The sequence below is a fragment of the Rhodnius prolixus genome, unplaced genomic scaffold (assembly GCF_049639745.1).
Source record: "Rhodnius prolixus isolate KJV_2025 unplaced genomic scaffold, Rpr scaffold_11, whole genome shotgun sequence".
NCBI classification, from domain to species: Eukaryota; Metazoa; Arthropoda; class Insecta; order Hemiptera; family Reduviidae; genus Rhodnius; species Rhodnius prolixus.
The window spans coordinates 14,711,150-14,724,388 of NW_027411625.1; the positions used below are offsets into that span (position 1 = coordinate 14,711,150).

Sequence of the window (13,239 nt, forward strand, 5' to 3'; positions counted from 1 at the left end):
GTTCCCATCTAAATGCCTATCACTTTTATTCAAATATAAAAAAGCACTGCTGGCATTGCTCGTTACCTGATCAAGTGTGAAGCCAGACACAAATCTCGACTAGCACTCTTTTTTATAAGGTGTACTTTTATGCTTTGTTTTATGAAAATTTAGAATTTTATTAATTTGTATTCAGAGAAAGTTGTGTGTCAACATCAGATTATTTTTTGCACGTAGCTTCATAACCAGCGCTGAAGATGTGCTGAAGACAAAGCTCGTGGATATGATCGTTAAGTTTGAACAAGTGTGTAAAGACTGTGAGCAAAGGTATTATCGAGAAGGTCCGGGAAGTATAAAGGAGGACTTGGACGAAGCTATTGCATTGCAACCAGTAAGTATCAATTTGTTTCTTAGGGAAGACTTGAAGGAACGTTTTAATTGAACGTAAAGAGATTAAGTCAGTCACTGCGTGATACAATTCGTGACCAAAAATCAGACTTAGAAAATCGAGTAAGTTGGAGGAGCTAATTTTACTAAATATTTTTCAGTTCTTAGCGACTTCATCGTAGCTCCAATGATGTAATTTAATGTATCTATACACGATAAATATACTATTAGCAGACCTATCACATTTATATTATATAAATTAGACTGATCAGCCAACTTACTCGTATATTGTCACACTATAAACATGTGAGGGCGGAAGTTGCTATACATTTTCACCAGGAAGTTCTTGCACTTTATGCAACGAACAACGTCCATATCCCTTATTTCGTTTATTTTTTTATTTTAATATTTTTATTAAATGCACAGTTCTATCTAATCTGAGAGAAAAATATCTTCGTATTAAATAACAGTTTAGAAAGAAAGAACAAACTTTTTCAAATGAACAAATAATTATAAATACCAATTAGCAAACACTACTTGATTACGAATTCAGTAAGCAATTTAAAGTTAAACATTGGCTATAATTGAGTAAAATTGCAATGAGTTCTGGCCAGATATCACATTTTAAAATTTGGGCTGATGAAGCTTAAATTTCAATATTTATAACTTTTTTCCTTTTGCTTTTTATGCTCTAGAGGCGTGAATATCCGATCAAACTAAGTAATATTAATACGGATGATATTGTTTCCTTAGCTTCATATTAGAGGGGTGGTCAAGAAACCCTAAATATTGTAGCCTCAACGCTCTATATTTTAATGTGGTGAAAACGGCCGTAGTTCCTTTTAAAAAATCGTAGAAAATTGAAAACCTCTCACTAAATCCTTATAACAAAGAAATAGTTATGTTGAAAAGCAGTTTAAAGATGGTTAAATAGAGGGTCTGGTTCTTTTTGGCATACAAATAATTCGAAAATATGATGGCATTGCTAAAGAAATTGCTTTTCGTTTGGTACAGAATTAAGTAAGTTTTAGTGATGTTTGGGTTGGCACAAATTATTACGAATTCCCTCGAATCGACTGGAGCGACGTACTAAGAGGGGAAGTGTATAAGCTAGCGCTCTCTGTAAGCTGAATTGCAAGACCAGGTATTACGGATGGACGTCATACAGGACACAGGTGCTGTCAGCTTGAGTAGCCTCGAATTTGTCAAGACTAAATAAATTAAATGATTAATAAATAGTAAGATATAGCTTCACTAACTCGTTTGTCGTAATCAGTCTATAATTGAAGTAAAGTAATAAGCCTACTTTTTCCAACTGGGGCCTAACTGACGATAAATTATGGTTAAATTAGCTAAATAGGGGAAGAGAGTCTTTAGATCACTGCTATTGTATCATTACTAAATTGCATGTCAGGTCAAGAGCATGATACGCCGATGGGAAATCTTCTCTGAGGGTACCAATATTAGATTTAATGAAAACAGGCGCGTTTTGAATCCAAGACATCGTAGTCAAAAGTTGTTTTCTACCTGGAAGAATTCAACAATTCTGCTATTTAGTGTTATCACATTATAGCACAAAACCAAAATAAGTTATAAATTTCATTTCTGACTTACTCGTTAGTTTTTAAAATGCCATGAGAAAAGTTTAATATTGATAACCAAACAAAAACTCAATTTGATTGAGGTCTCTTTTTAATTTTAATTACAAAAGGAATGTAAAAGTAAATAATTATTGTAAATGTAAAAAAAATTAAAGTAAAAAAAAATTATAAACTTCTAAATTATAACCTCAACACTTAACAGTTCTTTAAGCTCTTCTTTCGAAATTAATCAGAAATTTGGATCACTGAATTTCCAATATTTTACTCGCTTTCCAATCCATAATTTGAGTCAATATAAGCTCTAAAACAAAAACAAAGAATGGTTCATTAAGCTTGGAGCTCTGGCAAAGGCGCATACTATCTCTCATGGTTTTTCTTCACTCTTCCCAAATCCCTGAAGGTAATTCGTCGGGATTTCACCTTCCAAAGAAGGTAAGAAATGAAGATGTGGTAGTGGAATTAACCAAATAAATCTGACAAGCCGCAATTAGAGAGGAACGAACAACTTTTCAACTCACCTGTGACCAGAGCTTGTTTACTGCTTGAGTCAAATTTTATCTACAACGCTAATCATAACTAGCAGATATCTTATTACAATAATATCTATTAATTTTACAAAAAATACTTTTGTTTTATTCCATTTTTCTTAAATCCTATTTTTTTTTACTGCGATTCCGTCAAATAAAACTTAAACTTTTAATAAAATAATCATTTATGTTACATTAAACATTAGAAATTCAATTCTCAATAAATTTAAATATTTTATATTTATTATTAAATGGTTGTTAGGCAACATTTTATTATTTCAAAGAGATAATTTTTTTCCAGATATTCATAGAACAATTCACTGAAATTCAAGCATCCAGGCGCGCGATTACGTATGCTGAAGCTGCCTTTCAAATTCCTGAAAAAGACTACAGCTCCTTGATGGCCGCCTATGAAGAATGCCTCAGTTTACCACAATTGCACGAGATTAATGTTCTAATAGATGTAAGTACACCATTTCATCATGTAGGACTGCTATCAGAAACTAAAAATGTTTTGTGGTTTCCTAACGAAACAAGTGAATAGCTTAGTTCGAAAATTGAATTGAATCTCAGAATCCTCATGATTTATGTTAAAAGTTAAAGTGCCTACTTGGGAAACAGCAACAATTAAAAACTCTTCCAGAAATACCACTGTTTCTTTATGCTCAATCAAATTATCCAATTCTTGATTAGCCTCAATACTCCAGCTATTCTGCGCAAGACAAAAATTACACCCCAATTTTTTATCAAAATCCCTGCCTACTAGTTCAATAAACTGTAATCATCCACGTTTCAGATTTTAACTACGAGCCTAACCAGGGGTGGTATACTTTTAAAATATTTTTTTCTCTGATTTCGTCTTGTTGAGTTCCGTTGGCGAGTGTTAGATTTAGAAAAACAAATTTTTACTGCAAATTTCGAGATGCTCTTTCTAATTCTGAAGCAAGCACTAGGGAGAACTTAATTTAGTGTTAACATCAGATTTTTTTCCGCCGTAGAATTACGAAAGAGATTTTGGCGACCGCCGCTGGAGGAAGGTAAATGTGGCGGAAGCTGAAAGTGAATTAGTAAGAATCGAAGATGCTATGAACGAACTGCCGGAAACCTTACAACAACACAAAGTGTTTCAGAAGAATAAAGAATTTCTACAAAATTACAATATTTTACTTAAGCAAATCTTGAATCGCAGAAATGAGCCTTGGCTGACAGCCAGACATTGGAAGAGAATATTTAATATAGCAGGTATGATCTTTTGGATATATTTTTTAGTATTAAGATTAAGAGATATTCAGATCTTTTTATTGTTCCGCTTATTTGCAGCTAGAAACTGCTTCCTTATTTTTGCCCTTCCTGACGATTTTCTGCCAATCATCCTTATCTCGTTTTTTTTCTCCATCTTTTACATCAATTTTTCGGCGATCATCCTCGTCATTCTCTAGCCAATTCATTTCAGGTCTTACGAAGCACCTGAGGCCTCCAGGGATGCCTCGCACAATTTTTATTTTTTAGTATTTTTCACACAGAAGCACAACCGTCAAATGACAAATATACAGTGCCGTTTTTCTTTTAGCTTGTATTATGTTTGTCTAGGGATAAAAATGAGATATTATGTTAAGGTTTGAAAACCTTCAAATTTTACGCTTCAATATCTCATTTCCTGTTATCACTAAAACATTGCGGCTTTTTGCCGATTATAGAGCTACGTTTTCGCTACAATCAGGTACAGATTGCATTGAAATCAGATTTGTAGGAAATGAGATATTAATGTTTGAAATTTGATGGGTTTCGAAAACCTTCAAATTTTAAGCTTCAGCTTACCTCAAGGACAGTTAAAATTTTCTTTAAATCATTAGTAATTCAATACAAAGGTTTTATTCTAAATCTTTCGAAATTAAATTTACATTTTATTCTGAAATACATTCAAAGGATGCATTGGTTAACAGAACAAACTTGAGATTTTGGGAGAATCTCGTTAGAAAGAAGTTTTGTAGGTATCTCTTACCTTTTAAAACATATTACCGTAGCGAAATTTAATGATTATAACAGCTCGTAAATTTGGCTTATTGAGCTGCTCCTCATTAAACGTTCTGTCTTTATTTTGCATTTGTCTTCTTCATTTTATTTCCATTAGCCTGCTGAAACGTTACATATTAGATAATATCATCTAAGACTGTGCCACATTTCGCTCTTCCAATTAGCGACGAGGAAAATGCACGCGTTTTCGCTGGTCAATCAGGTGTACTTGAGACTGATGATAACATGATCAGTTGGAGGTTTTGGCCGGTAGCACTAACGTTTAGCAGTTCTCTTGTAACGCAATTTGAAAATAAATATTGAACCTCATTACTTTATTTCCAGATTTGCTTCTCAAATCAGACACTCAAGAAGTAGAAGCAATAACTTTGAACGAACTGTTCCACATGAGGTTGTACCGTTTCACAGCTGAAGTGGAAAATATTGTGGAAGAAGCACATTTGGAATATAATTTGCAGAATTCCCTTATCGATGCTGCTGAAGTAAGTTACCTTTAATTTTCTGTTAACTTTTTTTTTCTGTTAACAGTTCCTCACTGGGGCTAGGTGAGACATTACAAATTAAGATATCTTAGAAGTTTCACAATCTGAGAGTTCTATGAAGTCATTCCTCTAAAGTTAAATGTAGCAAGAATAAAATAAGTTTCTAAGTTCTGTGTTTAAAGAGAATGATTCCAAAAATGTTTCTTTAAGTGGACATTTCAAAATGTTTTCTGATTTTTCTGAATACTACATTCTTCACCACTTCGCCAATTAGTGGGAATTATATAAGTTGCTTCAATTGTTTACAGAAATCCGGAAAAAAATTGGCATTTGCAATTACAAGGATTGAGGTAAAAAAAAGTCTTGTGTGTGTTTGCAATCATAATTTGGTTTTCTTTCCAGTATTGGTCAGGTGTGATTTTTAAATTGGAAGACCATTTTGTGGATATCATAAGGCCACTGGAATACACCGATGAATTTTCAGAACAAATTTCGAAGTTAAAAAGAGGCAAAATTATAACAAATTTCGAAGAGATTAGAACAGCCCTGGATGATTATTTGACGTCCTTCCAAGCTAAACGAAATTATAAGTAAGTGAAATTGTCTAACTTTGTAACAGGGAATAACTAAGCATAGGCACTGTACTTGTGTCGCAGAGATCTCGAGTTCAAGTTCTTAGAATTAGAAGCATTGAAGCGTCACTTGTTTCCATTCTCAAACATAATGTCAGGAATGCAATGGAAATTGGACTTGAGTTTAGATCAGATTAGATACTACGCCACAATGTTAGAACATTCGATCTATCTCTGACAGTTTGGTTAAGAAGTCTAGAGAGGAGCTTTTTGGCGAATCGCGAAGGCTTTCTTAAAAATAAAAGAATTCTGAGCCATACAAACTTTCCGTTTCTTTCTGTACCTAACAAAACCTACCCCGCTATTCGTTGTCCAAGTAATGTTTGTGTTTTCTCAGCCTGCGGTGATCCTATCCTTCTCTCATCTTACTGTAGGAAAGGTATAAAAGGAGAGTGCAATAAGTGATGCATAAATTTACATCAGATTTGCTTGCCAGAAGAATGGAAAGTGTCAACTTCTCTTTTAAAATTTGAAATGAGTTTCTACAAATAGTGACATTTGTTCGGAAGAGGATTTACAGATCGAAATTGAGAGTAAAGTAGTCAAAGGGTTAGTGTGGAGTTAAATGTCATTTCCGGTTGCTTGTTTAGGTACGCTGTGGAGCACCATGCAGCTATGCGAGGGTGGCAAGATGTTCTGTCAATCTGTATGGAAGTCATCAACAAAGTGGAACAGATACAGAAGTCCTGGCTATTATTCGAAAAGGTATTCTACAGAGGAAAATACCAAGAAAATTCAATACTGGACCTATTTAATGACATCGATGATGGCTACCATCAGGTAAGATTCACTTTAGCGGGTGTTTAATAGAGATAGATAATACCTTCATTATTATTATAAGTAACTCAATAACTATATCATAATATATAATTAATAATAGTATATAATTTTCGCTGTATTTTATTCTGCAGGTAATGTCAGAAATATACCAAGCGCCACATGTAATCCAACAATGTCAAAAAATCCGCAAAGGTGTGCTAATGAAGCAGATTAATAAGAAGTTAGAAGAGGGTTTGGAAATAGTTCACCAGTTCCTAGAAGAGAAAAGGGACATCTATCCTAGATTTTACTTCATCAGCAACGAGGAACTGCTGGAGATACTCATCGCCGAGCATCCGAGCTCCATTGCGCCTTACATCTCTAAAGTAAGGAGAACATTTAAATCAGTTATAGTTTGGATGCAGAAAAAAAACAAGTTTTTATAATTGACGTTCTATGAAAGTCTTAACGTGGACATTAAAACCTACCACAATTCTTTTTTTTTTTTTTGATCTGCACTGAGATCGAATAGACTATAGTGGCTACCACTGTTGTTAGCGTGACCACTATAGCACATCTAGGTGACAAAACTACTTATCCAGGTTTTTAAGGAAAGATTTTGGATGAGCAAGGGTACCGCTCGTGAGAGAGCAACACCGTGTCATTGGTACCAACATGCCCTTTCATTCTGAGCCTGTACATCTTGAAAAAGACTGCCTAAATTAAAAAAAAACTTGGCGGATTCTAGGAGAAGAGTTTGTCCCCCGTAACCCAGTTACCAGGTCCTAGACTCTTTAGGGCAGCCACAGGGCACCGGAAGTCAGGGATGTCCCCTCACCCCTCCACAAATATTCCATAATGGCCCTCTAAATAAATAATTTGGTAGAGTTTAGATAGAGCTACCCCACTGTAACACACATTCATGTTGTATGACTTTACGAAAGCGATATTACATCAATCTTTAGAGGTTAGAATATATATTACTAACTTCTAAAACTTAGTAGTATTCTGAGCTATATTAGAAATTCATGAATGAGTCTCAAGTTATAATCATAATTTTATATCACTGCTGAAAAAATAAAATGGAAATGCTGTGATATCATTCAACAAGAATATGCTTGTTTTCTGTCTTTCGTTTTCTGATTTTGATCCATTTTCAGAGCATATGGTAGTGAAATTTGCCTTTCACTTATTAAGGTTCAGCCATTTCAGCACCAGAAGATCTGTTTTTTGTTTGTCAAATGGTGAAGTTGATAAGGTTTCACTTTAATCTGGAGCATTCGAACAGTCAGTGACACACCTCCGTCTGTTTACAATTAGTTTCGTGTCAGACACGGAAGTCCGTAGCACACTTACTTGGAAATTTAAATGAGGAAACTGAATGAGAAAATTTAATAACTTCACCATGATGAAGTTCTAATCCAAGGAATGGTATCAGCGAAGGATTAAAGTGCTGGCACAAAAAGCTTTACATAAATCACAGCAGGCTATGTTTTCGGTTGACTACTTTCCTGATTTGATTCGTCCTGTAGGTCAATAGTTATATCTATTTTAATTTTAACCAACCGATATAATTATATATATATTCTTGCAGATGTTTTCGAATATATTCAGGTTCAACATTACGGAGGACAGCGAGGGGTACATAGTAATCGATGGAATGATATCTTCTGAGAATGAATTCTTCAGGTTTAGTAGTTTTATAGACTGCAGTGGCCCAGTGGAAGATTGGCTTTCAACTGTGAACATACAGATGAAATCGGATATGAGAATTTATATTAAAGAATGTGTTTATGACCTGACATATAACGAAGCACCAGTCGGAAAGTAAGTTCGCTTCATTCTATTTACTAAAGTATAGTACAAATCGGTGCCTTTTCTCTCCCTTCAGTCTTCAAGTCGGTTTGAAAATTTAGAGATTTTGATATGAGGATGAAACGTAACCAGGACGAACAATATTCTTAGATGATGACAGTTAAAGAAGCGATTCCTGACACCAGAACCATACTCTCTTCTTGTTACGCTCTATAAAGAGGAATGGAGAAAATTGTCCCACTTATTGGGGGGGGGGGACACTAATAAGTCGGTATGGGCACTCAACATGGTTTGGGTCCAGACCATGTGAAGATGTGGCATTTTACCCTGAACATAGAATAGCTTGAACTTGTGTGTAGTATGCTGTCCTTAAGTTACTCTCCAGTCCAAAAACTCCAGGAGCTTTGTGTGAGAGGGTCGGAGATAGCCTTCCAAGAGGCCTTCCACCATGGCCCAACCTTCATCCCAGACTAGAAATCTGACCCTTAAAGCTAGTCTCTAGTATCCTTCCGTAACACCACTGTAAAAAGTAAAGGGACAAATGTGGGAGAGGATAGCTAGCCTTCATTTCCAAATAAACATACATCCATGCAAAAGTCGTACGTCGACTTAATCTGAAAAATACTTTTCAGAAAACCAAGTGTTTTTGTTTCATCGAAATATGTGTCACTTAAGAAAAAAGTGAGTTCATTTTGACAATGCTTAAAATTGTAACAACGGATTTGAATAGGTCAACCATCTCTTTACGTCTCCTGAAGAGAAAGGTTTGATAAAAAAGTGGTTTCTTCGAGTGAAGGAATAAGGCATTAGGAAAGAAAAATGACTTTTTTAGTTAATTAAAAAGAGTCGACCTTCAAAAAGTAGACGTAAGGCTGCTGACATCATGTACTATCAGTATTGAAAGATGCTTCTCGCTCATCCAGCTTACAGCTCAGACCTGGCATCTTCTGATATCCACTTCTACTACTCCATGGCTTTCTTTTGGTTAAAATAAAAAATAAAATAAAACATCAAGTAAAAAAGGGGGTGGGATTGAAAAACAGAAAGTTTGAAGGTTTTCACTCAAGAATCTGGAACGCTATTAAATCTTTAACTCACGGATGGGTTTTATTGAAGAAGATGATGTCTTCGCATATGCCTGTATTTTCATGTGAAAAACGCATGGGCTGTTTTTTACATCCTAGATGTAAAAATCGTGTAAAAACTAGTTGTATGAAGTGACTAATGGTTATATTTTATTTTCAATTTCAGCGTAAGTTGGATGCATAATAACCTGGGTACTCCTGGTATATTGGCATATGCGGTATGGTTCGCTGTGGATGTTGAAAACGCATTCAGCCAACAGATGGTAAGTTCAAAAAATAGGATAATAAAAACTAAAAAAGACCGAACAGGGTTTGAAATGATTGGATCGCTTGCTCAGAGTAGACCTTTTTTTTAGAGTTTGTGGAATATAGAAGGTAACACCCGCGCATCTGTCATTGATTTTTTGGGGTGCGAAGGGATCCCATAAGTAGGAAACAGTGGTTCTTACCAAGTATTCTTTTATATTTAATCAAAATAATTCAAAAAATTAGATTCGCAGAAAGTTCTTATTTGATATTTGGTTTAGGTAACAACAAGAGGAACCGAAAATAAACTTTCTGCCCAAATCGAACAACTTTACGAACAACGCTTGGGTTGAGCTGTCTCCTTCTTTTAGTGTATAAAAGAACTGTTTATGCCTACTGTATAGGCGGAGAAGAGCTGCTAGCAAGGTGGTGCGAACAACTTCAAATTCAAACCTCTATTCGGGAACCCAACTGTCCCCGTAATTTAATGTTTACCTAAGGGAGTTGTTCATGGCAATCGTCTTGTTGGTCATTTACAAAGTGACTCAGCATGTTCAACGTTCTGTTTTAGTTTGGTTCTTATCTCTTCGTTTATGTAAATGATCACCTTTAACTTTACACTCAATCGCCCCTCCGTTCCACAAGTTATAGCTGTTGCAGTTCGGATGTGGCCCACAAGAGCTCCTCATTGGTATGGCGCACTTTCTCAGTTCAGTGCCCTCAAGTCGCAACTTCGCCATTGCCTACTGTTTATCCCTCTAAGGAACTGAATGTTTTTTATTTTTATTTTAACTTTTTACTCAATAAGTACAGGTAGATCTGCGACATTTTACTACGTAAATTCCTTTTTGGGGAAGATTTCAGAAAAGAGTGCTTTACTCTTAAAATGCCGATTCAAAAACTGTGCAGCATTAAAAAACTGCATTAGTATTACTGAGAATTAAATGTATTGCTAAGATTTGAATTGATAATAATAGTGATTTTTTTTAACGATTTCTTTGTCTTAATTAAGGGGAAAGTCTAGGGATTGTGACCAATTGAGGAAATGAGGATTTCATGGAAACACATGTTTCATGTAACTTGAGGATAAAAATGTATATTGCACGTTCTGTCTTTATGTGCGCTTGCGTGTGAACACTGAGAGAATCCTTTTCCAAATCTTCTTACAGCTCTTTCTTTGTCATTTATCCAAAGTACTTAAAATTACCACTTTTAACATTGGAAGCTTTCCTTTTGCAGGAATTATCAAGATTAAGCGATTCCCTGAAGCTGCAGATGGACTCATTGAGAACTACGCTGTGTTCTGATATTAACTATGAGATACGGGATAAGCTTGTTATGTATTACCTATTTTTTTGCCAATTAAGAGACATAACTGAGATGCTGCTGTTTGAAAAGTAATTTTAATTGCTTTACATGTTATGGCATATACCAGGATGTAACAAATGTATGTGCGTTTAAATGCTTGCAATTAAAACGTTATTGTTTTATTAACTCTGGAAATAAACGTTGAAAATATAAATCTATAACTTCAAGTGTGGTCGACAATCCCAAGCAATTGCCGCTGGTATTGCTGGCGAAAACATAAACAACTCCCGTTTTCTACTCATTATTTTTACACGTTTTTTTATCCGGGTAAAAGTGTAACTTGGAACGGCCGAAATGTTAGTAATTAAAGGGCGCATGGTTTGGGTTGTAAGCAAGCTCAAGGATCAGCTTAGCATTTAAGTATTCCATTAGTAAGCAAGTTTTACATAGCATGAGCAACCTTACGTTAGATATTGTTTTCAGCCTAAAAGATCAGAGCTCGAGCCCAGCCCAAAATAGAACTCCAGCATCATTTTCTATCTTCTATTTTTGTTTTCGGAAGGATAGAAGCTGGTGTTCTGATTTGATCCACTGTGTTCCAATTTTCGTAAAGCCTAAAACATTCGATTTAAGGATTTGACCACCTTCAAGTTGATGTTAATAGCTTCTAGGGACCATGCAGCTGGTAGTTTTGTAGTTGAGAGGGACTACTCAATTTTCCGCTACAGGTGCGAAAGAATTCGCTTCTATAACTATGATTTACTGAGTGTAAACAGGACAACTAGGACCAAACTCACTCGTTATCTCTTTATTTCTTTTCCACCACACACTTGAACAACCGTTTTAGCTAAACAGCCTTTTTTTCTTTATTTCGTTAAATTGGGAAAAGGTGTTTTATTTGAGCCATTTTATTCTTTTTTAAAAAGTAGTGACCAAATTTCTAAATTCAACGTAGCACTTTCTTTTTGAATCCACACATTTTTATCATAAGCTCTATCACGCTTTCACTAATAAGATAAGGGTAGCCAGTAAAACACATTTTGAAAATATAGTTGGTAAAACTGAAAACAATGTTGAGGATTAAGAGAAACAAACGCATGGCTTTTGTAACACCCTTGTATTTAAGAAAAAAAGTGATAAAACTTGTACGCGAAGAGATCGGTTTTAGTAAATATTGAAAAATTACTCCAATAATTAATGCGTAGAAATGTTTTAATTTTCTGCACTTTGGTTTTAGGGTTTCATCACCTATAGATTTTGGGTGGAAAAGATTTTTAAGGTATTACTGGGAAGGATCTATTGACAGTTTAATCTTGGAACAGTGCGCTGGTATGTTTATTTCAAAATAAACCTTTTTTTGTTACAATAAATGTTTTGTTCAATTCCCCTCTGACCATGAGTATGTTGATCAAAAATGTTTTCTTTTACATTACTTACTTGCATAACAAAAAATTATTATTATTATTTATTTATTTTTATTTTTTAATGATTTGAGGCCATTTATTATTTAAGATTTATTAATAAAGATTTATTATTATTATTTTTATTATTATTATTATTATTAATTTAAGATTTATTAATAAAGATTTATTATTACTATTATTATTATTATTTTTTTTTTTTTGGCGCATCAACAGCTGTGGTGATATTATTATTATTGTTATTATTATTATTATTATTATTATTATTATTATTATTCTCCGAACGAAAGAGAATCTTCGGGAGAAGGAGGGAAGTGGACAAGGCAGCGGTCACTCGAGAGGAGCGGCTGCGTACTATGTCGGAATGGCAGGCTGCATGGCTGGAGGAGACCAGAGGAAGGTGGACTGCGGAGTTAGTCTCGGACGTGAGCAGTTGGACCGGGAGGTCGTTCGGTGAGGTAGATTACTATCTCACCCAGCTTCTCACCGGCCACGGCTACTTCCGAGACTATCTGCGAAAAATGGGCAAACGGCCGGGAGGGGACTGCCCCCATTGTATAGGGATGAGGGACGATGCCCATCACATCTTTTTTGAGTGTGAAAGGTGGGGTCGTCTCAGAAGGGATTTGGAGGGGAGCGTCGGCCGGTGGACTCCTGACCGATTCCAAAGTGCAATGCTCGCAAGCAGAGCGAATTGGAGAGCGGTCGCAACTTTTGCAAGAGGGGTTTTAATAAATAAAAAAAGGGAGTTAGATGAGGAGGAAGCGAATCCCTAATTAGGGTCAGGATGGGGGGGCCTAGCCTGATGTAATGCTGCATAAGTGAATCCAGGCTAGGTCCAGTGATGAAGGGGGGTGTTTTAGCCGGTAGGCCATTTTGTTGGGAGTCCGGCACTCCGTGCGTAAAAAGCATTTCACCTCCTTTCAATGAAAAAAAAAAAAAAAAAAATTATTATTATTATTA

General features: G+C 35.3%; 1 protein-coding gene across 1 annotated transcript; it reads left to right on the forward strand.

The window, feature by feature from the left end:
* Positions 1 to 262: 262 nt before the first annotated feature.
* LOC141459406 (dynein axonemal heavy chain 10-like) lies at positions 263 to 10,948 on the forward strand. The gene is made up of 10 exons (XM_074138470.1): positions 263 to 370; positions 2,796 to 2,957; positions 3,493 to 3,736; positions 4,853 to 5,010; positions 5,413 to 5,600; positions 6,233 to 6,422; positions 6,554 to 6,787; positions 7,996 to 8,228; positions 9,468 to 9,564; positions 10,787 to 10,948. Exons 1-10 carry the CDS (start codon positions 263 to 265, stop codon positions 10,946 to 10,948), a joined length of 1,776 nt encoding a protein of 591 aa, XP_073994571.1.
* Positions 10,949 to 13,239: the final 2,291 nt, after the last annotated feature.

Bases quoted from the DNA above. Each gene is read 5' to 3' on its own strand.
- LOC141459406 (XM_074138470.1), top strand. From the start codon at position 263: ATGATCGTTAAGTTTGAACAAGTGTGTAAAGACTGTGAGCAAAGGTAT. The intron at 5,011-5,412 runs GTAAGTTACCTT...TTTTCTTTCCAG, and splicing joins CCCTTATCGATGCTGCTGAA to TATTGGTCAGGTGTGATTTT. The intron at 5,601-6,232 runs GTAAGTGAAATT...TTGCTTGTTTAG, and splicing joins CAAGCTAAACGAAATTATAA to GTACGCTGTGGAGCACCATG.